Raw genomic sequence first — 26462 nt, forward strand, 5'->3', positions numbered from 1 at the left:
TTGTTTTTCTCTCAGGACTTTTTACAAACACTTTGCAAACATACTCTTATTCACTTAATTTCTTACATAGATGGCACCAAAAGACGTAATTTTCAATGGGGCTAAGTTTGTTCCTAATAACTTCTCCGCTATTCTTAACAAGTCAGAAGCCCCATCAGAACTTCACTTCATTCAGGACTTTCTTACTAGTTCTGATATTGGGTACGCTCTGACCGAACCAAATGAAGTCTCTGGTACTCAAGTGCTGGAGTTCTGGAGAAGCGGAGTATATGATGATGGTGGTGCTCAAGGGTCCCCAAGTATAATTTTTTCATCAGGGGAGGATGAGCATGTCGTGACATTGGCTACGGTTCGACAAGCACTGCAGCTTCCTGAGAACTGTGTTTATTCTACTGTTGAAGAGCCAGTTCTTCGAAACATGATGGCCAGTCTGGGGTATGAGAGGACATTGGCAAAGTTGGGTCATTTGAAGAGATCTTATATAAGGAGGGAATGGAGTTTCTTCTTTGACTGCATAACCAAGGCTTTTGCAAATAAATGTTCTAATTTTGATGCAATCCCCATATTCAGCCAAGAAATCGGGTATGCTCTCATTAACCAAACTGATTTTGATTATGCAAGTGATGTCCTAGGTTTCATTGGGGATAGAATGACAGAAGACAGAAATACTGTTTACTTTGCTAGATTCTGTCATCTTATCTATAGATTTTGTTGTGATGATAAGCCCCAATCAGCTAGTGAATTAATTTCATCATTCAGACTAGCTAAAAGAGCTTTTAATGACTTATTATCTACTGATAATAAGAAGGCTGTGTTAAGATCCTCCTAGTTCCTTTATCTGTCAAACAAGCCTTAATAACCTATGATCCAGTTAAATACACTGAACTATGTCCTGATGTCCAACCATCAGAACCTCAACCATCAGCACCTACAACCTCTACACAAACACCTCAAACTTCTCAACCTCAACCTTCAGCATATACTGTGAAGCCTTCATCTTACAAACCAAAGAGGACAAAGGCTGTGCCTCAGTCTCAACAGAAGAGGAGTAGAATGATTGTGAGAGATGAATCAGATACTGAGGAACAGGTTCCCATATCAGAACCTGTTGTTGTAGAAGATGAAAAGGTTTCTTCTCAGAAAGATACTGTAACTGGGAGTTCTAGGCCCCTCAAAAGGCTTAGAAAGTTAAATTCTGATGATAAAGCTCCTACAGTGTCTCAACCTTTGAAGAAATTAAAGAAACAGAGAGCTCACAGGGACATAGTTGAGTCAGATTCAGAGGATGTAGTGGAAGCAGCTAAGGACGGGGATCAGGAATCTCTGATCTCAACAGAACCAATTGTTATTGAATCACTTCCTTCTGTACAACCAAAAAATGCTCAAGACATAATACCTATACCTCCTATGTCACCTATAGTTGATCCAGTACATACTGAAGAACCAGGTACAAGTGCTGAAATTGATATTCATAACTTGATTGTGCCTGAGGTTCTGTACTTGGAAGCTCCACAAATTCAACTCACTCCATTAACAACACCAATTTTGGATGTTGATCAGAACCTGGCTGCAGATCAGAATTTAGAGGATGATGTTGAAGTCTCTATAGCCTCACATACTGCTATTTTATCAGAGGATGCTGATCCTGCAGGATCTACAAGTTCTGATGCTGCCAATGAAGAAACTACTGGTAAAGCTGCTGCTAATTTAGATGCTGATGCAGCTGGTCCATCAGGACATGCACCTCAACAAAGAGTTAATAAAGCTGATTTAGTCAAGAAGTTTGTTACAGGGGAAGCACCAGTGCCTTGGAGTGAAACTCCTAGAGGAAAGGAGTGGACTAAAGAATGGAACTCAGTTAGTTTTGTTCCTTCTGAAAAGATTCTTGCTGAGCATCTGGCAAAAGCTGATGAAATGATGATAAATGATGATTTTAAGGCACATCTGAGAGTTACTGCATTGAGTACTAGGCACCTTCAAGGTCAACACTCAACAACTCATGCCAAGGTGAATAAAATTCAAGAAACCTTGATCCAACAAGATATGAATGTGAAACTTGAAAAGAACAGATTTTTCAAGCCAGCCTTTGACAGAATTGCCTATATTGAGAAAACTCAGGAGAAGCAACAAACTCAGATTTCTGAAATTCTAAAGAATGAAGCTTCTCATCAAACTCATCTCAATGAGATCCAATCCTCAGTGGAATTGCTTATCTCTCTTCTTTTACCCGCTGATGCTAAAAGGGGGGAGAAAGTGATTAAGTCCAAATGCAAATCTATTCAGACACTGAAGGGAAAGGATGATGGAAATGATGACCAGGGAAGCCCTGATAAGGGTAGAGGTCAAGGTCAAGGCAAAGGATTTTCATCAAGTAAAGCTAGAATTACAAGTCAAGGAACAAGTTCTGATACTGGGAGAAGAATAAGTTCTGATACTGGTAAAAGGATAAGTTCTGGTGAACATCTGGAACTTGATGAAGAAATTTCAATGCAGTTATTTCTTAAAGAAAATCCAGGAATGGACTTTGAGAGTCTAAAGGAAGAAGAAGCTAGACTCAAAGCAGAAGGTGTCAAGACAAAATCTAAAGCTTCTGTTGTTGAAAAGAAATTTCCAAAGCCTAAAGGTATTGTGATAAAGGAAAGAACAAATTCTGAGGCGACCAAAGCCAAATCACAAGTGGAAATTGATCCAAGGTCCAAGGGCAAAGAAAAAGTTGATGAACCTGTAAAGGTTTATATGCCAGTCATGGATGAAGAAATAATTGATGAAGAAGATACTAGTCTTGCTCTGTTGTAAAAGAAGATTTCTTAAACAACCTATGACATGGCTCATGTTGTTTAGAGTCAAGACTTAGTAAGTTCTGATATGACGGTGAAGCAAGCAACCTCTGACATAGCTCAAGTTGGCTTGATATCAGAAGATAAGTAAAAGGAAATCTCTGACATTGCTCATGTTAAACCTTCAAAGATACTCCTACCAGGATTCACCAAAGCTAAACAGACTCAATCTTTGAAGACTGCAACAAGTGGTTTTGAAGCAAGAGTTGTTACAGGAAAGGAAGCAAGAGATAAATCTGGATTGGGTAGTTCTGATGAAAGAAGAGTACATAACACTACCAATGATCCAACTTCCTTAAGTGAACCAGGTGTTGGAGCAACTCCTGAAAGATTGAATCGACTTGAATCTGTACAAATGGTTTACCATACCTTATTGAAAGAACATATCTTATTATATTTTATGACAGATGGAAGGGTATACCATATCAGGCAGAATGCTATACCACTGAAGTATTTTGAGGAACTGGAACATGTTCTATTCCTACTTCAAGTGAAAAACAGATTAACAGATAGTGCTGCAGGTTATTTAAAATCACAAATTCAAAGACAGAAAAAGCTTTATTCTGTAAAGTCTGACAGCACATATTGTCCCAAGTACAGAGATCACAAAGGTGATATTGTGGAAATGAAGCCTAACTCTGCTAAGATTATAACTACTTTTCTGGGTTATAAGGTTATTGAATTCAATTTAGAGTCTGACAAGGCATATCTGATCAGACTAGATCAGGAGATAAGAAAAGCTAAGATAAATGATCTCATAGCAGCTATTTTTCAAACTGGTGAAGATACAGCTGAATTGATAATTGCTAAAAGGAGGATGGTCAATGAACTTGAATATGCTGAGAGATGTTTGTTGAAGAACTATCTCAGAACAACTCCTGACATCAAAGAGATCAGAAATTGAAGCCAAGTCAAAGATCTACAACTGCTTAAATTCTGAAAGTGTATACAGACTGAAGCTGTTATCAGATCTTAAGATGGTAAAGCTAAAAGGACTGTAAGTTGTAGTTATCTAGTCAAATTCTCATGCATTTGTACTTAATGTTTTTGACATCATCAAATATCTGTTGAACTTGTATATTATGCTAATTTAAAAGTTGGGGGAGATTGTTAGATATATTTATGATGTCATGTGTAATATGATTTGTGTTTAGTTTTCAGATCTTAACTAACAGGAAAAATCAGTACATAACTGGAAATTAGCACTTATACTGAAGACATAACTTAAGATATCAGAACTTAAGTTATCAGAACTTAAGTTATCAGAAGATATTTATCAGGAGATAATATCAGGACTTAAGGTGACTTTTAGATAAGGTAGGCAGCTGATTGAAAGGAAAAAAGATCGAGACTAAGACAGGAAGAAATATGCATGAAGAAGGAATTATATGAAGAATAGAATACTTGGAAGAAAAGATAACTAGTTGATATATTTTAGGAAGCAGAATTATATTCCATATCAAATAGAACATTATCTTTTAACTGTGTAGTATATAAACACAGGCATAGGGTTTACACTATATGTGTTATCATTATCGAAGTTATTATTCAATATAACCCTAGCAGCTCTCGTGATAATTTGTTCATCACTGAGAGAGAATAGTTCCATATTGTAACAGAGTTTATTGTATTGAATAAAATCTGTTTTTTATTCCTCAAACTCCATATGAGATATGGAAAGAAAGGAAACCGAGTCTTAAACACGTTAAGATTTGGGGATGTCCAGCTTATGTCAAGAAAGTTGACCCATATAAGCTGGAATCTCGATCTGTAAAATGTAATTTTGTGGGATATCCTAAAGAGACTTTAGGGTATTACTTTTATACCGATCATAGGGTGTTTGTCTCCAGAGATGCTACCTTCTTGGAAAAGCAGTTTATCCTTGAAGGAAACAGTGGGAGAAAAATTGAACTTGATGAAGTTCAAGAAGCACAAACTACTACGGTTCAAGTGGAAACACCTATTCAGACTGAACAACCTTCTGTGGAACAGCCCATTCGTAGGTCAGGGAGAGTGTCTCGCCAACCTGAGAGGTATTATGGCCCTGTCATTGAGAATGACAATGAGTTGTCAATCATTGATGATGACGACCCTATGACCTATAATGAGGCTATGAGTAGTGTTGACTCAGAGAAATTGCATAGTGCCATGAAATCCGAAATAGAATCTATGTATACCAACCAAGTATGGACTTTGGTTGAAGCACCTGAGGGTGTAAAGCCTATTGAGTGCAAATGGGTATACAAAAGAAAGAGTGGAGTAGATGGCCAGGTGGAGACCTATAAGGCCAGGCTCGTGGCAAAAGGATTCAGACAAAGGCAAGGGATTGACTTTGATGAAACTTTTTCGCCTGTAGCCCTGTTAAAATCAATTCGGATTTTGCTTGTGATTGCTGCTTACTACGATTATGAGATCTGGCAAATGGACGTGAAAACGGCCTTCCTCAATGGGAAACTTGAAGAGGAAGTGTATATGACACAGCCAGAGGGTTTTCTTTCCAAGGGAAATGAACACCTAGTGTGTAAGCTGCTGCGAACCATATATGGTTTAAAGCAAGCTTCTCGTAGATGGAACATTCGTTTTGATGAGACAATCAAAGAGTTTGGTTTTATCAAAAACATAGATGAACCATGTGTCTACAAGAAGGTTAGTGGGAGCGCGGTAACATTTCTTGTATTGTATGTGGATGACATACTTCTTATAGGAAATGATATACCGATGCTGCAATCAGTCAAAGTGTGGCTATCGAAGAACTTCACTATGAAGGACTTGGGAGAAGCATCCTACATTCTCGATATGAAGATCTATAGAGATAGATCTAAAAGAATGATAGGTCTTACCCAGGGTACATACATCCAGATAGTGCTTAAAAGGTTTAGCATGGAAAACTCCAAAAGAGGTCTTATACCGATGAGCCATGGAGTGTCCCTTTCCGAAAAGATGTCTCCTAAGACACCTGAGGAAAGAGAGTGTATGAGTAAGATTCCTTATGCTTCAGCAACAGGATCTATCATGTACGTGATGTTATGTACTAGGCCTGATGTTGCTTATTCAATTAGTGTGACGAGCAGATATCAGTCCTATCCAGGTGAAGACCACTGGAAAGCAGTGAAGAACATCCTTAAGTACTTCCGAAGGACTAAGGATATTTTTCTTGTGTTTGGTGGTGAATCTGAGTTGAAAATAGAGGGTTATACTGACTCTAGTTTTCAATTAGAAAGTGATGATAGCAAATCCATGCCAGGGTACGTGTTTACTCTGAATGGTGGTGCGATTAGTTGGAAGAGTTCCAAACAGTCTACAACGGCTGACTCCACAGCGGAAGCAGAATATATAGCTGCAAAAGAAGCCATTTGGATGAGGAAATTTGTTTCTGAGTTGGGAGTTGTTCCTAGCATTGAGGAGCCTATTATGTTGTATTGTGATAACAACGCAGCAATAGCACAAGCTAAGGAACCAAGATCTCATAAGAATTGCAAGCATGTCCTGCGGCACTTTCATCTGATTAAGGAGATTGTTGAAAGAGGAGATGTCAACTTCAAGAGAGTTGACACACATAACAACATAGCAGACCCTTTAACAAAGCCACTTTCTCAAAGTCACTTTGATCGTCATAAAGATAAGATGGGTATTTGATACCAGTGTGATTGGCTTTAGTACAAGTGGGAGATTGAAAGAGATGTGTCCTAAGTCCAATCATGTATGATGATTTAGGAATAACTTTTATGTAATCTGTTTTCATTTCATTGATATTAATAAAAGACTTGTTTTGTTTTTATTACGGGCTTTATCTATTTAAGTGTTTAAATAAGATAAACCATAGTTTAGAGTAAAGCTTTTTATGGATTATGATGAGATCATAATAATGAGACCTAAAAGATGATAACTCTGAACTTAAATAGTTCCTGGTCATAGGATTACTAACTGGTAATTAGTAATCTGTAAAGATCGGTACATACTATGCTTGCTTCATTATGAAGGATGTCTGTTCTCATAGACATTTGTGTGGTGACACTATAGCTAGTATGTAGCTGCTTATTATAGAATAAGTTCACTAAACATGACTCACACAACTGAACAACTGATGGAGTTCACTCACGTGTCAGCAGATGTTCACATAGTGATAGTTGTACAAGTATCCTTAGACTTGAGGTCATCATAGTCATCTTGTGTACACTGAACTATGCTTTGGTTTAGTTCTTAGTCTCCTGGGACAATAATAAGGGCTCTACTGGGTGTAGGAATTTGTACAAGAAGATAGTGTATGATTAATAAAGGATCTACCCCTTCCAGTGAAGGAAGAGAATGTTCAATGCTGATCCACTTATGCTAGTTCAGGAATCTCTGGCCAGAGTGAATGAAATTAGAAGGGAGTTTCTGTTATGGATAAAAAACTAAGGTTATTATTTGCTGTATTTATTACTAAGATTCGGGAGCTCAAGGCCTTTAATGGCTGCTCTCGTGTTTCGTGGCTCGATCTGCCTTTACGAGATGCCTACGTATCTCTGTGAATTAGAGAATCAAGCCAAAAAATGTAGTTCTGATTTGTGGGGTGAGGCCCCTTATATAGATGTTGGGAGTCCTTGAATTGGACTTGGTATAGGAGACTTGGTGGGCAAGTCTCATAATTAGAATGGACTTTGGAGTCCTAGATAGTAGGAAACTTATTCCTTATCCTTTTAGGTCCCCTTGAGGCTAATCTCTAAGGATTTATATCCTTATCGGGACTCTTCTCAACATCTGATTTTTCCCTTATTAATTAATTACGAAATTAATTAATAATCAGGGCTTTTGGGCCTTTTTTATTCCATCAGGCCTGATCTGGTCCATCAGGCTTAACCTTTCTGGTCTAAGTATCATATATCTTTTTATTGGGCCTAGCAGTCCACAGCTTGTACAATTAATGCAGTATTTAATTATACAATCATAATTTATTTATCCCTATCATTTGCCCCCCAACTTTTAGGAAACATTGATTAGGTTTCGTAGAAGTTAAGTCAATTCGTTCCCTTACAGGGTTTCGTTTTTCCGTAAAGTGTGGAGCGACCTACACATTTACAATGAATTTTCCTTTTATTCAGGAATTATCTTAATTTCCAGGAATTTTTCCCTTATTTTCGGGATTTTTCCCTAATTTTCTGGATTTTTCCCTAATTTTCTGGGATTTTCCCTAATTTTCCTAATTTTCTGGGATTTTTCCTAATTTTCTGGGATTTTCCCTAATTTTCTGGGATTTTTCCCTAATTTTCTGGGATTTTTTCTAATTTTCCGGGATTTTCCCTAATTTTCTGGAATTTTCAGATTTCCAGCCCTTTTTCGACCAGGATCCTAGTCGAAATTTCGACCTGGATCCTAGTCGAAAATAGGGGTCAGCCTTGTCATCCTGGTCGAAGGATTTCGACTAGGATTCACGACCTGGATTTCGACCAGGATCCTAGTCGAAATTTCGACCTGGATCTAGGTCGTCAATTCCCCACTTTTAGCTTCTGATCTTGAGCCCATCAACTAGGATTTCGACCAGGATCCTAGTCGAAATTTCGACTTGGATCCTGGTCGAAAATTCTTTGGTTTTATTGATTCCTGGTCGAAGGATTTCGACTAGGATCCACGACCTGGATTTCGACCAGGATCCTAGTCGAAATTCGACCTGGGTTTTTAATCTTTATTCCTGAAAGATGCTTAGCTAATTCGACCTCATTCCTGGTCGAAATTTCGACTTCAATTTAATCCTATTTTTTCCGTTGTTTTCGTGAGCCTAGTCGAAAAATTTCGGGCAGGGATCACGACCTGGATTTCGACCTGAATCCTGGTCTTTTTTGCCCGTTATTTTCGGGTGCCTGCTCGAAAGTTTTCGAGTAGGATTCACAACCTGGATTTCGACCTGAATTCTGGTCTTTATTACCCGTTATTTTCGGGTGTCTACTCGAAAGATTTCGGGCAGGATTCACGACCTGGATCTCGACCTGGATTCTGGTCTTTTTCTAGCCTTCTCCATTGGTCCTTACATTTTTTAGGGCTAAAATTGAATTTTCCAAATCCTAATTGGATTTGGGCCTGCCTTTTTCTATTGGGCTTTTCAAATATTACTGGGCCTCTTTATTGGGCTTTTCAAATATTACTGGGCCTCTTTATTGGGCTTTACCAAATATTACTGGGCTTAATACACCCTGTTTAGAATGCTCTAGAATTCCTAGGAATATTCTGGAATATTCCTTTTTTTGGGCCTTTTCTTATGGGCCTTTGTTCTCAATGGGCTTTTCGTCCCTTCAACTTCCTTTTCCTCTTATATAAAGGAATGAGGAAAGGCTATTACTCCTCACTTTCTCATTTCTTAGTTTTCTTCTTTATCTTCCTGCTAAGATTCTCAGAGCAATAACAGCAAGTCGGAGCTCAAAGCCTTTTTCAGGAGCGCTTCTTCAGGTAAGATTCCTCCCTTTGCTTTTCGTGTCTATTTTTCCATTGTGTGCCATTTTAAGATAGCTTATTTACGTGCCCCTTACTTTTTTCAGATGGCTGACAAAAGAATGACTCGCTTGGCCAAGATGAACGTGGCTAGAAAGTCCAACGATTTTCCTATTCGATCGAGGTATACTTCCTTAATCGACATGATCAACACTCGAGGGGACGAGTACCCGTCTAATGCGCATCTGGACGCGCACGATCATATTAGTGCTTTACGGGATCCCAAGGAGCTGGAAAAGTTGAGCAGCTGCTTCAAAATCAAGGAGCCTTTTAAGCTGGTTCTTGCGGGTCCGGCCGACAGGGACTGTCAGTGGAAGAAGGACACGCTATGCGTCTATAGGGATACTCTAAGGGCAGGTATTAGACTCCCTTTTCATCCATTCATTCCTTTTCTACTGGCTGATGTGGGCATCAGCCCTTGCCAACTTCCCCCTAATTCCTGGAGGTTGATTCTGTGCTATATATCGCAATGCGCCAAGCACAACGTCCCCACATCTGTTGCTGTCTTCAGGAAGATTTTTCAGTTCAAAAACAGCCCTGATAAAAGTCCGGGTTGGGTTTCTATCAACCAGCGCCCCACTATCCCCCATATCGTGAATGGGAAGTCCATCCCTGACAACAACTTGGGGTGGAAGAAATATTTTTTGTTTGTTATTTGGGAAGGTGGAGATTGGGGCTCCCTGTTTCGATCATCCTTTGGGCTGGCCGTGGAAGGGAGCCCAAATGACATAACTTTGTCTGAGGAGGAGGCTAGAGGTTTCAACCTCCTTACGCAAGACAACGGTACTTCCCATTCTTGGGACCTTATCTGGGAGACCATCCTGGTAGAACGCGGCCTTTCGCCCGTTCATAAGAAAAGTAAGTTCCCTTTCTTACCTCCTTTATTTCCTGCACTTTTATTTCATTGGTTTTCAACTGACTTTGTTTGTTGCAGTGGCTGAGAAGATTGAGGAGGCTACCAAGCCGAAGGACCTGGAGACAACCAGGATGAAGAGGGCCGGGAAGATCTTTAAAGACCCTCGACTGGGTGACCGCTTCCCCGAGTTCCTTCTTCAGGCAATGGAGCCAGATGAGGAAGGCCCCAGCCAAGTTCTGCGCATCAAGCAGAGGCCAGGGGCCTATTTTCAACCTGCTTGGGGGATCCGGGGCAAGGACTCAATTGTGGGCAGCACGGCGCTGTCCAAGGAATGGTCTAAGCATTCCATCTCCCCGGTGGATTATCAAGATTTTGTCCTTCAACAGGACTTAGAGGGGAATGAGCTATTTGGAGCCCAGGCTCTGGCGACGGTACGTCCATTACTTATGCCCTTCGTACTTATCTTTCCATGTTTCTTTTTTAAACTTTCACTGTTTCTCTTGCAAGCTAACGCCCATTTCCAAGGGGCAATTCACCAAGCTAAGGCTTGGAATGTTGGCCTAGAAGATGCCAACAAGAAGTTGGAGGAGGCCAACCAAAAAATAGAGGCCCTTGAAGCTCAACTGGCCTCTTCCACTTCTGACCTGGAGACGGCCCGGGCCGAAAATGTCATTCTGAAGGCGCAGAAGGACAAAGCCTTTGATGGCTGGATGGACTCCCAAGAATTCAAGGACTTGATGGTGAAGCATGATGCCCTTCTTCACCCAGTTAGCTATAAAGAGGGCTGGGATGCTGCTGTGGAGGCCATCCAGGATGAGTTTCCAGAGGTCCTTGAACAGTCCCCCTTTTATTGCCCTGTGCGGGTTCTAGAGCTTGGAGGTGTTACTGAGAAGCTTGCTGTTATGATCAAGGACGGAGAGGAGGAAGATTCTTCCGAAGAGGAGTTTGAGCCTGTCGCTAAGAGGGCCAGGGTGGAAGAGCCTCCAAAAGCAGCGCCTCAACAGCCAGCATCTCCTGCAGAGGGAACTTCTACAGGGACTTCGGAGGGGACAACCGAGACGTCCGAAGGAACGACTGAGACTTCCGAGGAGACTTCGGATAGTGAATCTGAGGAATCTCAGCCTTCCAAGGCCTAACTTTTTGTATATCTTCTTTTTGAACTTTATTCATATCTAAACTTGTTACCCTTCGGGGTTATATTTCATATGTTGCTTTTCTTGCCTCTTTCTGTTTTAACTTTATAATCTTAATACGCATTTGAACTTTAAACATCCTTAGATAGAAATAATTTCAAGCTCTTTAATATGAAGTCTGGTTTTCCAAAACCTTACACAGCATGGGTTCGACCCTAATCAACAATAACTAGACAATGTAAATTCTACTGGAATATAAAATCCTACGCAAGCAAAGCTTCAAGGTGCTTTTAAACCTACTTGTCGCAATGACAAGTGAGAATCGTACTTCGCCTATCTTACACGTAGTAAACCTTCAGGTTTTGTGTGTGCCAGGTCCTCGGGACTTCAAAACCTTCCATAGTTTCCAGCTTGTAGGTTCCTCTACCCTGAACGCTCTTGACTCTGTACGGCCCTTCCCAATTCGGGGCAAGCTTTCCTTTCTGTCTGACACCAGAAGCCTCTATTTTTCTCAAGACTAGGTCACCTTGTTTGAAAAACCTCTCTTTAACCCTTAGGTTGTAGTAGAATGAAGCCTTTTTCTGATATTCTACTATCTTTGCATGTGCTTTATCTCGCACTTCATCGATTAAATCCAGGGCTAACCTCTGCCCTTCCTCATTTTCTTCTGCATTGAAAGCCTGAATCCTTGGAGAGGAATGTGATATCTCTACTGGAACTACTGCTTCTGCCCCATATGCCAACATGAAGGGAGTTGCTCCTGTCGTGACTCTACAGGTAGTCCTGTAGGCCCATAATATTGGAAGTATCTCATCCACCCAATTATTTCTTGACTTCTCGATCCTCTTCTTTAGTCCATCCAGGATTATCCGATTTGCTACCTCTGCTTGCCCATTGGCTTGCGGGTGAGCCACAGAGGTGAATCGTAACTCAATTTCATTTTCTTCACAATACTTCTTGAATTCCTCATTGTTGAATTGTGTTCCATTGTCAGTGACGAGGATACGGGGAATTCCATATCGGCACATAATGTTTTCCCACAGGAATTGTGCAACCTGCTTAGTTGTGATTTTGGCCAAGGGTTTGGCTTCGATCCACTTGGTGAAATAATCAATGGCTACAATCAGAAATTTCCTTTGTGCCGTGGCCATAGGAAAAGGCCCTAGAATATCCATCCCCCACATGGCAAAGGGAATAGGCGAGTTGATAGAGGTCAGCATCTCGGGGGGTTGTCTAACAACTGGTGCATGCTTCTGACAGCGATCACACTTCTTCACATATTCTTTGGCATCAGCCATCATTTCTGGCCAATAGAAGCCTAAACGGGTTATCTTATGAGCCAAGGCCCTGCCCCCCAAGTGTTGCCCACAAATACCTTCATGCAATTCCTCAAGGGCTAAGTGTGCCTCGTCGGGCCTGAGACACCTCAAGTAAGGAACCACGAAAGATCTCTTATACAGAATTCCATCTATCAAGGAGTACCTTAGTGCTCGAATAGATAACTTCCGTGCCTCAGTTGCATCGCTTGGCAACCGACCGGTCTGAATGTGAGCCTTGATGGGATCAATCCATGACGTCCCCAAGCCTATGGGAGCCACAAGCTTAACATCTATGCTTCGTGTCTTCAAAACACGGAAGTACACACTTCCTGAACTTTCTTCAATCTCAGATGAAGCAAACTTTGATAGCGCATCTGCTTTAGCATTTTCTTCCCTTGGAATGTGTTCAACATGACATTCATTAAATTGGGTCATCACAGCCCTTACTAGGCGAACATACTTAGCCATCGTATCATCCCTTGCCTCAAATTCTCCCTTTACCTGGGATATGATCAGCTTCGAGTCTCCACGGACCTTTAAGTTTTTGACTCTAAGTGTCCCAGCTAGACCAAGGCCAGCAATCAGGGCTTCATACTCTGCCTCATTGTTTGTGGTTGGGAAGTCTAGCTTCATAGCATACTCAATTAAGAATCCATCAGGGCTTTGCAAAACCAACCCTGCTCCACTGGAATTTGTTTTTGATGCTCCATCAAAATAGAGAACCCAATATTCTTTCTCCTTATCATCCTTCTCCCTGTCCCCATTGTCGACTCCCTTGTCTTGAGGTATGGTATCTTCCTGCCCCCCGACTTCTTGGTTGGGTATGGTACATTCCACCACAAAGTCAGCTAGTGCCTGGGCTTTTATAGCCGTATGTGGCTTATATTTGAGATCGAACTCTCCCAACTCTATTGCCCACTTAATCAGTCTCCCACTTTTCTTGGGACTGTGAATGATATTTCTCAGTGGCTGATTTGTTAGCACTTCAATCTGGTGAGCTTGAAAATAAGGATGCAGCTTTCTTGAAGCCATTACCAAGGCTAAAGCGAATTTCTCAATAGTTGAATAATTCAACTCAGCACCATGCAAAATTTTGCTGACATAGTATACGGGTTTCTGGACTTTCAGTTCTTCCTTAACCAACACCGCGCTCAAGGCGCTCTCTGAAACAGCCAAGTACAAGAATAAAATTTCACTCAGAACTGGCTTGGCCAACAACGGGGCCTGGGCCATATACTTCTTTAACTCTTCAAATGCCTTCTGGTTTTCCTCACTCCATACAAAGTCTTTGATGCTCTTTAGCGATTTGAAGAATGACAAACACTTGTCCCCCGACTTGGAGATGAATCGTCCTAGCGCAGCAACCCTTCCTGTAAGCTTCTGAACATCCTTAACAGTTTTTGGTGGTTCCATGTCCAGGATCGCCTTTATTTTATCCGGGTTAGCCTCAATTCCCCTCTTCGAGACCATCAGTCCCAAGAATTTTCCAAATCCTACTCCGAAAGCATACTTCGTAGGATTCAACATCATCTTGTGGTACCTCAGGACCTCAAAAGCTTCCCTTACATGGGCTATATGATCAGTCTTTACTAGACTCTTGACTAACATGTCATCAACATAGACTTTCATAGTCTTACCAATAAGATCCTTAAAAATTCTATTCACCAACCTTTGATAGGTGGCTCCTGCATTCTTGAGACCAAACGCCATAACAAGATAACAATAAACACCAAAGTCAGTGATAAATGATACCTTTGGAATGTCATCCTTATGCATTTTGATCTGGTTGTATCCGCTAAATCCATCCATGAAACTCAGCATCTCATGTCCAGCAGTGGCATCAATCAAAGTATCAATTCTAGGCAGCGGAAAACAGTCTTTAGGGCATGCATCATTCACATCAGTGAAGTCTATACACATCCTCCACTTTCCATTAGCCTTCTTCACCATTACAGGGTTTGCTAACCACTCCGGAAATTGAATCTCCTCAATAAAACCAGCCTCTAAGAGCTTTTCTACTTCCTGTTTTATAGCCTCTTGTCTTTCCGGGGCAAAATTTCTTTTCTTTTGTTTCACTGTCTTCCGGCTTGGATCCACGTTTAGCTTGTGAGTAATTAACTCTGGGTCTATGCCTGGCATATCAGCTGCTGACCATGCAAACATATCATTATTTTCTTGCAAAAATTTCACTAACTTCCCTCTAAGGGGCTCCTCTAATGTGGCTCCAATAAAAGTCATCCTCTCAGGATTCTCGGGGTCTAAAGGAACCGAAACCAATTCTTCTGCTGGCCTTCCTCTATTCTCATCATTTTCTCGAACATCCATATCTTCAATAGGAAGAACCTGCCCCCCGACTCCATCTGCCCTCAAAGAGGCCACATAACAGCTTCTAGCCATTTTTTGATCTCCTCTCTCTTCTCCAATCCCGTTTCGGGTGGGAAGCTTCATGACTGAATGGTAGGAAGAGGGGACTGCCTTGAAGGCATGTATCCCTGTTCTCCCCATGATAGCATTATAAGTTGAACTAGCCTTTACCACCACGAAATCCAGCATCTGCGTTGCTTGCCTTGGTTCCGTACCTATGGTGGTCGGTAATTTGATTATCCCTTCCACAGGACATTCTCTCCAGCAAATCCATATATCGACATGTCGGTTGGTGTCAACTGGGAGTCGTTATACCCCATTCTTAGAAAGGTGTCGTGGAGCAAGATATCCACAGAAGCACCATTATCCACAAGGACCCTCTTAACCGGGCTATTTCCTATTATCGGTGTTATGACCAGCGGGTCGTCATGGGGAAACTTCACACCCTCTAGGTCGGAATCATCAAAAGCCAATGTTACTTCTGTCCTGGCCCTCTTCGGGGCTTCTCCAACAATATGCATAACCTCCCTAGTATATGCCTTTCTGGAATTTTTGGACAATCCAGCAGCAGTTGGACCTCCAAAGATCGTGTTTATCACAGGCCCTCGAGGGCGTCGCGGTCCTCCAAAAATTGCATTTATAACCGGCCCTCTAGGTTGGGGATTCCGCCCCTGATCGTCTTGGTCCCTCCTACGATCTTCAAAGTTCTTCCTTCCATTATTATTTCTGTCCCCTCCATCTCCAGTATACTTGTTCAATCTTCCTTTTCGAATCAAAAACTCAATTTCATCTTTCAATTGCCTACACTCATCGGTGTCATGGCCAACATCTTTGTGAAACCTGCAATACTTGCCCTTATCTAGCTTGGCGGGATCAGCCTTCAAGGGCTTAGGTCAGCGAATATCTCTGTCTTTCTCAATCTCCATCAAAATCTGACTTCTAGGAGCATTCAGCTTAGCGTATTCAGTGAACTTTTGCCCAGGTCCTCCCCTGTTGGGGGTTGAATCAGGGTTTTGTTCGGTTCTAGGATATTTGTCTTTTGCAATATATTCTAAATCAGTTTTCCGCTTCTTGCCTCCAGTGGGCTCATTACTTACTACGGTCTTCCTCATGCTTTCTTCAACTTTGATATACTTCTCTGCCCTCTCCTGGAGCTGCAACATGCTTTCAGTGGGGCGTTTGGCCAAGGACATCTTAAAAAACTCATCCCTAGTGCCTTGTTGCAGTGCTATCATGGCTACCTTGTCATCAAGGTCCGGGACTTTTAAAGCCTCCTTTGTGAAATGATTCAGGTAATCTCTTAAGGATTCCTTAGCTCCCTGCACAAGACTCATAAGAGATGCTGAACTTTTCTCATGGACTCTTCCACTGATGAATTGCTTAATAAAAGCCTGACTTAATTCTCTGAACGATCCAATAGAATTTGGGGGCAGACGATTGTACCATCTTTGAGCCATACCCGACAGGGTTTGAGCGAAGGCCCGACACTTTATAGCATCATTCACGGGTTGCAGCAGCAGTGCATTAGAGAATGTCCTAACATGATTAGCGGGGTCTCTCGTGCCATCATAGGCTTTGATAGTGGGCATCTTGAATTTCCTTGAGATATGGGCATTCATTATCTCTTCTGTGAAGGGTCGAGTTGGATCATCAGGATCTCCAAGGGGAAGGAGATTGCTCGGATTAGTTCTTGGGACAGCAGCCCTTCTTCGTACCGGACCATCCAGGTCTATGACAGGAGGAGGATTTCTCCTCCTAGGAGGTATCTGGGGTCTGGTGGCCTGGTGAGCCTCCAAATCACGCCTCAGCCTTTGGATTTCAGCCTCATGAGCCCTGATCCTTTCCTACACTTCTTGGGGATTCGCCCCTGGGGTGCTTTGGGGGCGTTGCCTTCCATCGGCCATTGGCTCTTTTCCAGGATGCCTCCTTCTCGGGGCCACTTCATCATCCGAAGATTCGGAGTCTCTCTCAGTGTAAGGACCAGAAAATTCCCGATCCTCAGGGATAGGACCCAAACCTCGTATATAGGGGGGCGACTGCCCTCGTGCTTCGTTTCGCCCAGCATATCCACTTCCTCCAACCTCAGGGTGAAGGGGTATCCCATAAGGGGGGTTAGTAGTAACAATAGTTGAATATTCATACCCGACGGGTCGAGAATTCACAGGTATATGTACTTGTTGAACTTGAGGATTCGTACCTTGAATAGTCGGGGGAGTTGTCCCTTGTGGCTGAGGTTGAGTTGCCCCTGTCTGGGCTTCCCCTTGAGCAGATGCATAATTTGAGTGGGGAGGAATCTCCACGGTTGACGAAATCACCTGAGTTGTCCCTGATGGTGTTCCTTCCTCCAGAGCTCTAATTGTTCTCCGTGTTCTCGCCATGGTTGTTGTTGTGCTGTCCCACAGACGGTGCCAAATGTTATGGATAAAAAACTAAGGTTATTATTTGCTGTATTTATTACTAAGATTCGGGAGCTCAAGGCCTTTAATGGCTGCTCTCGTGTTTCGTGGCTCGATCTGCCTTTACGAGATGCCTACGTATCTCTGTGAATTAGAGAATCAAGCCAAAAAACGTAGTTCTGATTTGTGGGGTGAGGCCCCTTATATAGATGTTGGGAGTCCTTGAATTGGACTTGGTATAGGAGACTTGGTGGGCAAGTCTCATAATTAGAATGGACTTTGGAGTCCTAGATAGTAGGAAACTGATTCCTTATCCTTTTAGGTCCCCTTGAGGCTAATCTCTAAGGATTTATATCCTTATCGGGACTCTTCTCAACATCTGATTTTTCCCTTATTAATTAATTACGAAATTAATTAATAATCAGGGCTTTTGGGCCTTTTTTATTCCATCAGGCCTGATCTGGTCCATCAGGCTTAACCTTTCTGGTCTAAGTATCATATATCTTTTTATTGGGCCTAGCAGTCCACAGCTTGTACAATTAATGCAGTATTTAATTATACAATCATAATTTATTTATCCCTATCAGTTTCTAATTCACATTAATTAGAACTAAGCATAGTAAATGGGAAAGCATATGATTAAATAAGATAGGCTTGACACGAGTTACATGCCTTGTATTTAATCGTGACATTGTAGGGTAGAAGGAATTGATTGTACGGTAACTATTCACTGAATAGGTTCTTGGTATTCTAAGCAGTGAATTCGTATTATCCGGATAGTCGTGATATGCTGAGAAGTATCCCTCACGATGTAGAATAAATATGATTAATTTATTAATTAATCATATTTAATGAATTAGAGAATTTATATAAATAATGATAAAATAGTTTTATTATTATTTATTTCTACTACCAGTTTAATATTGAACCTACAGGGTCACACCATAAAAGAGAATGATTTAATGGTGGAGGAATTAATTAATAATGGCTGGTAATTATTTATTTGTGAAATAAATAATTAATTAGCAAATTTAATAATTGATTAAATAAGATTTAATTAATTATAAATTAATTAAGAAAAAGTTCTTAATATTATTAATTAAGAATTTAACTTTTGGAAATTAAATCAAGTGAGAGAATTATTTTCTAAAGTGTTTAGAAAAAGGATTAATGATTAAAAGGTGTTTTAATTATTAGTTAATTGGTTAATGAGAATAATCAATTAAAGGGTTAATAATAATAATATTTTATGGGAAAATTTTCAGCTGAAATTTTTGCCTATAAATATACTATTATAAACCCTATTTGCCTCAACCAAAAAAAGAAAACCCTAATTCTCTCAACCCCTTCCTCCTTCCTTCATTACTTTGATCTCTTGGTGGATACCGGTGGAGTGCTTCACACTTGAGGAGCAGCTGCTAGGGATCTCCGCTCATCATTCTTGGATCACTTTTAAAGGTTTGTAATCGATCCCATATATTTTATCCATGATTTGTATGCGATTAATATGGATTTTATATCAAGAAAATGTTATACCATGCTTCTGTGATGTATAAAATCCTACAGACCATAGAGTGTAAATTACACCAACTCCTCTATGGCGACCACAGAGGTTACCTAGGGCCAACAACTCTATGGCGACTAATGGAGCATGTTTCTTCTAACTCCCCTGTGGCGACCACATGGGCTTCCTTCCAGCCTTGACAACCTCTATGGTGACTAGAGTGGTATTTATGCCTTAGAATATTTTTTCTTCTCTTGTGCCTTTGTACATTGTATCAACACTTTCTTCTATAATTGAATTAAAATCCATTATTGTATATTGATGTTTGGTGCACTGGTCTGGTTCACAAACAACTAGCATTGAGTGAACTTTATTCAATTTGTCTTGAGTTTCTGAGCTGATGCAATTTGATTGAATATCCATTGCTTCTTTCAATGAACCCCTGATCTGTAACATTTGAAATCAATTCATGTAACTGACACTTAAAGTCCTTTGATGTCTTATTCTTTAAGGCTGCTTGAACATGTTAATGAACTTCTTCCCATTATCTGATTAAGGATTTGGAGAGCCATTTGCATCTTTTGATTCTCTGTGTTCATCATGTCTTTATTTGTAGGGTTCCAGTGCTTCATAGATTAATATTATTTATCTATTTTTGTTACATGTTGAGTTATAATTCCTCGATTACATATTATGGTACATTATACTTTACAGCGTCTAGGTGTCTATCGTAAGAAATAAAAAAAGTTAGCCAAAAGAAGTATAAAATATGCAACGCATGACGCGCCCTACTTTCACGACGCTTCCCTTTTGCCTTCATTATAATGAGTTAGTCTACACCAATTATGCAATACAATAAACAAAAGTAGGATGCGCCCTGCAGGGTATGCGCGTCCATAATGACCGAAATGCAAAGGAATTCAAATCGATTATTGGAAATTTGGGAAAAAATTCATACATACCCTAGAAACATGCAATTGGAAATCAAAGAAGCAAAATACATTGGTTTGATAGATATATACATATATGCTTACAACTTAAAATGAAGAACAGTAGAATGAAAATAAAGAACACGAACAGTTTTTCGCTTGTTACGATCGATTTACTCGATAAAATGAAGAAATAAAAGGAGATTTACATATCTTGGAACTTGGGGGATAGATTGACTGTAAGGACTCGGGGAATGGCTGGTTGAATCACCGAATTTTTGAACTGAACTCCTTACAAGTGGCGGTGTTAGAGGTTCTGATGAGAGAGAAAGAGTAAAAGGGTTGTTGATTATTGAGGGGTACTTATAGAGAAAGGGTAATGATGACGTGTATAACAGCTGTCATACAACGGCTAAAAATGGTTCAGTTTCCTTAAATTACTCGTACAAAATGATGACGCACCTAAAATATGAGGACGCGTCCTGATGTCCTGATGCGAGTAAAAGGGTTATTGATTATTGAGGGGTACTTATAGAGAAAGGGTAATGATGACGTGTATAACAGCTGTCATACAACGGCTAAAAACGGTTCAGTTTCCTTAAATTACTCGTACAAAATGATGACGCGCCCAAAATGTGAGGACGCGTCCTGATGTCCAAAAGATAGCAAGCCAAATTTAATTAAATGATTCTAAGAATTGAAATTTCAACCTTGTTTATGGAATTTGGGGGGTAGTTGTTATGTCCAAATTTGGTTATGGATCATTTCGGGTCGAGAATGGGTCAATTGAGGTCATATTGGAGCAAAAAGATGAAAGATATGATTTTGGGCTGTGACGTGCATGGCGAGGACGCGCCCACAACCTTAGGACGTGTCCAAACATTATGCAGACTGTGTAAGATTTCAATGCCAAGAGACGGGTATGATGGGCCTAGAACCTAGGGCGCGCCTTTTTAGTGTGAAGTGAAAAGATTGAATTGACCATGTGCCAGAGTCACAATACAAGGGAGAATGTGTGCATTCTACGAGGGGAGGACACGTTATGTCCTTTGAAGATGCATACTTTTGGATTCATTTGGGAAGTTGGGCTTGTCCTCACACAGGATAAGAAAAACAAGGACAAGTTCAGAACAAGGCAGGCATGGAAGGAGCAGTGGAGGGTTATTTTTACTAACGTATTTGTTGTAGGTACTCTTTGAAGAATTCCCTCCTCGAGTCGGCCAAGGAGGGGGATGTCCGTGAAAAGCTGGAAGGCCTCCAGGGGTATGCCTGATGATTGAAGGTCTCCTCATGTATTCAACGGGTGTCCTCGTTGGGGATGCGGGGTTAACTTTGATGTGTGCTTTGGAAACTCTGTTCTTGTATTCAACGGGTGTCCTCGTTGGAGAACTTTGGAGTAATCCTGCATTTTGCACCCAAGAGATTAGGATCACCTGTCCTGCTATCTAGTGGGTTATCCTCATTCGGGGGACAGAAACGCGTCCGATATTTGGGGTGAACCGTAGTTATACCTTCGTTCGTAAATCAAGGGAGATAACTGTAGCGGAGTGTTATCCTTGCACTGGAAGATGCACTATCCGTGAAGTCCTACGATTATGAGTGAGACTTGGGCCTTCGCGGTTGGGCCTCATAGTTGGACAGTACAGCTAGCGGAAGATGGATTCTGGAAGGATTTCTACCGGGCCTAGGAATAAGAAGACTAAGCCCATTAGATTTCTTGTTCCCCAAGAACTACGTCAGGCTTGGTCCTTATATAAAGGGTACGTAGGCACATTGAGAGGGGTTAGAAGTTGAGAGCTGAAAAGGAGCCACCACTTGCCCTAATCAATCTCATCCACTAATTAACACACAACCACCACAGACCGCTTGATTTTCCGGCGATGAACCACCGTCACAGAATTTGATTCCGGCGAGAAATTTCAAACTTTGTTGTTACCAGATTTCTCAATCAACAATATAATAAAAATGGGTTAAAGTTTGTTTTAAAAACAAATTAAGTTTCGTAGTAAAATAATGTAAAAATTACAGTAATAAAATTTATGAAAATAAAATTACATATTTATATATTTAGTAGTAAAAAAAATTATTTTCAATTTTCGTCTCCTCAAAAATATATAAATTTTATGAATTTAGTACTAAAATTAATGATGTTTATAATATTTATAAATTTAGATACACGAATCTAAATATATTATGTACATTAAAGTTGTTAAAAATAATATTTATTAATTTATTTAATATATTATAAATTTAAAATATATATTAATTACTCCTGGAAAAAATTCGCCATGCCACCCCACCGGTTTCTAGCTCCGTCCCCGGTCCGGGTGATGTAACAAATTGAAGAAACAAACAAAAGTGAGTAACCAATTTTTTGTTTGGAAGAAGAAAGTGAGTAACCATTTAATAATAAGATAAATTAGGCCTCTAAAACAAACAAAATGGAACTGCATGTCCGTTGCTGCTTGCTGAGTGCTGACTAGTCCCTTTGAACTTTAGCGGGCCGAGTCACTGGAAGCCGAGAACTGGGTGGGTACCTGAATTTCTAACATCAAAACTCTACATATTACACGCACTTTTCTAACGCGTTACACGCACTGCCCCATTAAATGCGCAAATCGATTCAGACAGTAAAAACATTTTAACCGTCCTGTAAATTCTGAGGTCTGTTAAAAACTACTTTTTACTCCCAACTAGCAAAATTAACCGATGCCGAAACAACTGAACCCAGTACTAAAACATGGTCAGAAGACGTACATTACATATGGTCATGGATCTGTGAGCGCAGTTTGACCAAGTACAAACAAATACGACAAAAATAAAATAAAAAGAGAGAGGATATAATCGTAAATAACAGTGTAAACAAAGTCTTGTGAATAAGCAACTTCTCTTCTTTTTGTTGTTTCATTTCATCTCCTATTTAAAGCCTCATTGGTTTCCATTTTTCACTTCTCCTTATCCCCAAGACCCACATAACTGAAGAGCCACATACATATTCATATTTTTTATTTGTTTCATTTACAAACACCACAAATAAATATGTTTTTTTTTATGTTGATACAGGGATTTTGTATAAGGTGGTAAGAAATGAGGACAAGGAGAGGATCATGCTATCCTAGAGAACAAGGTACATGTTTACAGGAAAATGTTACCAAGAGAAAAAATGAATTCAACAGAGATCATCTTTCGACGCAGATTAGTCAAAAACGTAGCAAGAAAATCGATTATTTAGATATTCTGCCGGATGATCTTGTGCTTTCTATTCTCTGTAAGCTCGGCTCCACCGCAGAGAGTCCTGCTGATTTTGGGCGTGTTTTAATGACGTAAGTTGTTTCGATTATTTTTAAGATTTTTTTTTTGTTTTGTTCATTGGTGATCGGGATATAATGTGTTGATGATTGAATATACAGATGCAAAAGATTGAATGAGCTAGGACTCCATTCTATGGTACTCTCGAAAGCGTCTCCGAAAGTATTTGCCGTGAAAGCTTCACGCTGGTCGGAATCAGCTCACCGGTTCCTAAAACAATGTGCCCAGTCTGGAAATGTTGAAGCATGTTACACCCTTGGCATGGTAACTTTTTGGATATATAAACATGTTCATCTTGCATCACAAATTGTAATAAAATTAACGGATATTACAAATTATAATCATATATGGTCACACACACTAACAATCTATTATAATCTAAATTACAGTGGCAAATTACAAATCTCATGTCACAATATCATTAATTTTTTTCAGTTACACAAATCATTAGTTTGTAATTTGAAGATACAGCACCGTCACAATATCATTAATTTTTCTCATTACACAAATCATTAGTTTATAATTTGAAGATACAGCACCGTCACAATACCGTAAATGTCAAGAGTACAGTTAAACCTCGATTAAGTAATATCCGATAAAGTAATAACCTCGCTTAAGTAATAATTTTCATCGGTCCCAACTTGGGCCAATGTTGTAAAGTAATATTCTCGCTAAAAGCATAAGATAATAAAAAATTCGAAAGTCATTAAGGGCCCAAGTAATATGTAAAGTAATAATTCCATAATTATATATATATATATATATATACTGTATAATGTATATGATTACAAAATTTAATTCTTATTAAAATATGAATCTATTGTAGCTTGTTTCTTCTTTCCACCAAAGCCAAAATTAATCTCGTCCTTGACTTTATGTAAAGCAAAAATAACTCCTGGTATGTTTTGCTCGTGTTGTAACAAGTAATTGTTCAAAGTGGTGAGTGCTTGAAATGCTTCCTTTGATGACACGCTTGGGATGACATTGCTATCGTCGGGTTCAGGATCAGTCCCTTCATCAGTGCTCATTACCGACTCAATGATTTCTTCATCCGTAGGTGATTCCATAACCGCATCATTCTCGTTTGGATAGTTTAAGAGATGCTCGACATCCATCACATTCCTATATCGTAAATTAGAGATAACTTCATTTAATCCTTCGACACCTTCATTTATTTCTCCAAGTTCTTGTTCATCATTTTCTTCTGAACGAATCTTGCAATGCCGAAAACAATTTGCAATTGTGGTTGTTTTCACATCAATATTGCAAGCCATGTTAGCAAAACTAATAGCATTCAAGATATTAACTTTCAATACAACGTACACAACACATGTTACCTTTATGTACTGATCTGGTGCAATTTTAATATGCATGCATCTAGTTTTTGGATATAAGTAATCATAATAAAAGTAATTTTAGATCAAATACATTGCATGTGATTAATTCTAGTTTTTATACGTACATTATATATTATACTGTACCACGTAAACATAAAAATTCGGTAAAGTAATAAAATATTACTTTATCGATAAAGTAATAAAATATTATTATATCGATAAAGTAATAAATTCGGTAAAGTAATATTTTTTCCCGGTCCCAAGGGTATTACTTTAAAGAGGTTTAACTGTATATAATTTAAATCATTGGTTTGTAGTTGGCGGCCTGTTAAGTTACTAGTTTGTATATTAGGAAAAAGTATAAAATTCTGGTAAATAATCAAATAAAACTCCTTTAAAATTTGTGAATTCCTAATTGTATTGGCTAGTGACTCTGTTTTTTTTGGAGTTCATGCAGATTAGATTTTATTGCTTGCACAACAGAGGTACAGGAGCATCACTTCTAGCTAAAGCTGCAATTAGATCACACGCTCCGGCACTATATGCCCTCTCTGTCATTCAGTTCAATGGCAGCGGTGGCTCAAAGACCGACAAAGATTTGCGAGCTGGTGTAGCTCTTTGCGCTCGAGCTGCCTTTCTCGGCCACATCGATGCGCTTCGTGAGCTAGGCCATTGCCTCCAAGATGGCTATGGTGTGAGCCAGAATGTAGGCGAGGGACGCCGCTTCTTGGTCCAAGCCAACGCTCGTGAGCTAGCCGGTGTTCTTCAAGCCACTCCTGAAGCTACTAAATCTAGCTCGTGGCTTGTGTGGAATCCACTTCCGCATCATCGTCATGTTCATATTGCGGCCTGTTCTAATTGTCCTTTGCTTAGTGATTTTGGTTGTAATGTTCCTGAGGCGGCTCCTCATCCGGCTAATCAGTTTTTAAGTGATTGGTTTGGGGGTAAAAGTCCTGGTCCAGGTCTCAGACTTTGTTCGCACGTAGGGTGTGGACGCCCTGAATCAAGAAGGCATGAGTTTCGTAGGTGCTCGGTTTGTGGGGATGTGAATTATTGTTCACGGGCTTGCCAAGCACTCCACTGGAGAACACGCCACAAGGCTGAATGTATACCCGCACAGAGGTTGGAGGATGATCACGACGGAGAAGGTGATAATATTGAGATTGCCGGTGATGCAATGGATGAAAGTTGAGGCAATCGTCGGACAAGCATAAATCAAACGTACCTGCTATATACCCGGTTGTAGAGTTCGAATAGAGAACACTTCGAGTTTATTTAGAAGAATCGAAATAAATAAAAAAAAAAAACAGGAGAGAAATTTTTGAACAATGAGAGAATTAAAATTACAGTGAAAATCTTGCAACTTCGTTTTGTAGTCTTACATTAACTTGTAATCATATAAATGTTATCTAAATTATGTGTCACTCTCGCTGCTCTAACTAAGCAATACCATGATGAAAATCTAATTCTAGATATTCCTAAATCCAATGTGAAATGTTCAATTTCAAGTTTTGTTGATTTACAAAGTAGAGTGGCAAATTTGTTTGGCAAATTTGGAACCCAAATTTGAAAAGAGGTGATCAAACTATAATTAGTGCTATAGCTATATAAATATGGCCAAATTAAAAAAAAAAATCAACTCCAATACATAACTATACTTATACTTGGTCCTCTAATTGCATAAATGGATAACTAATTCTAGATATAGGAAAGGATAGTACTCCCTCCATCCCACCAGATTATTTACGTTACTTTTCGGCACGCTTTTAAATGCTCATTTAAAGTATAGTTTTATAATATATTTTTTTAAATTTTCTTTTTGAATAAAGTTTTATGTTTAAATTTTTATTCAAAAAAAAAATTTGAAAAAATATTATGAACTATATTTTATAAAAGTCTCAAAATGTGTGCCGAATAGTAACGTAAACATTCTGGTGGGACGGAGGGAGTAATTGTTATCCTTTTCATATCATTCGATAACGGTTGATTCGCTTTAAATTAAATTTAGGAGACAGA

At 39.8% G+C, this 26462-nt stretch overlaps 1 protein-coding gene across 1 annotated transcript; it reads left to right on the forward strand.

The window, feature by feature from the left end:
* The first annotated feature begins 22734 nt into the window (after positions 1–22734).
* Positions 22735–25921, forward strand: LOC141725157 (F-box protein At1g67340-like). The gene is made up of 3 exons (XM_074527616.1): positions 22735–23123; positions 23211–23373; positions 24904–25921. The coding sequence occupies exons 1-3, from the start codon at positions 22888–22890 to the stop codon at positions 25636–25638; spliced, it is 1134 nt and encodes a 377-aa protein (XP_074383717.1). The 5' UTR covers positions 22735–22887; the 3' UTR covers positions 25639–25921.
* Positions 25922–26462: the final 541 nt, after the last annotated feature.

The sequence above is a fragment of the Apium graveolens genome, chromosome 5 (genome assembly GCF_009905375.1).
Source record: "Apium graveolens cultivar Ventura chromosome 5, ASM990537v1, whole genome shotgun sequence".
Lineage (NCBI taxonomy): Eukaryota > Viridiplantae > Streptophyta > Magnoliopsida > Apiales > Apiaceae > Apium > Apium graveolens.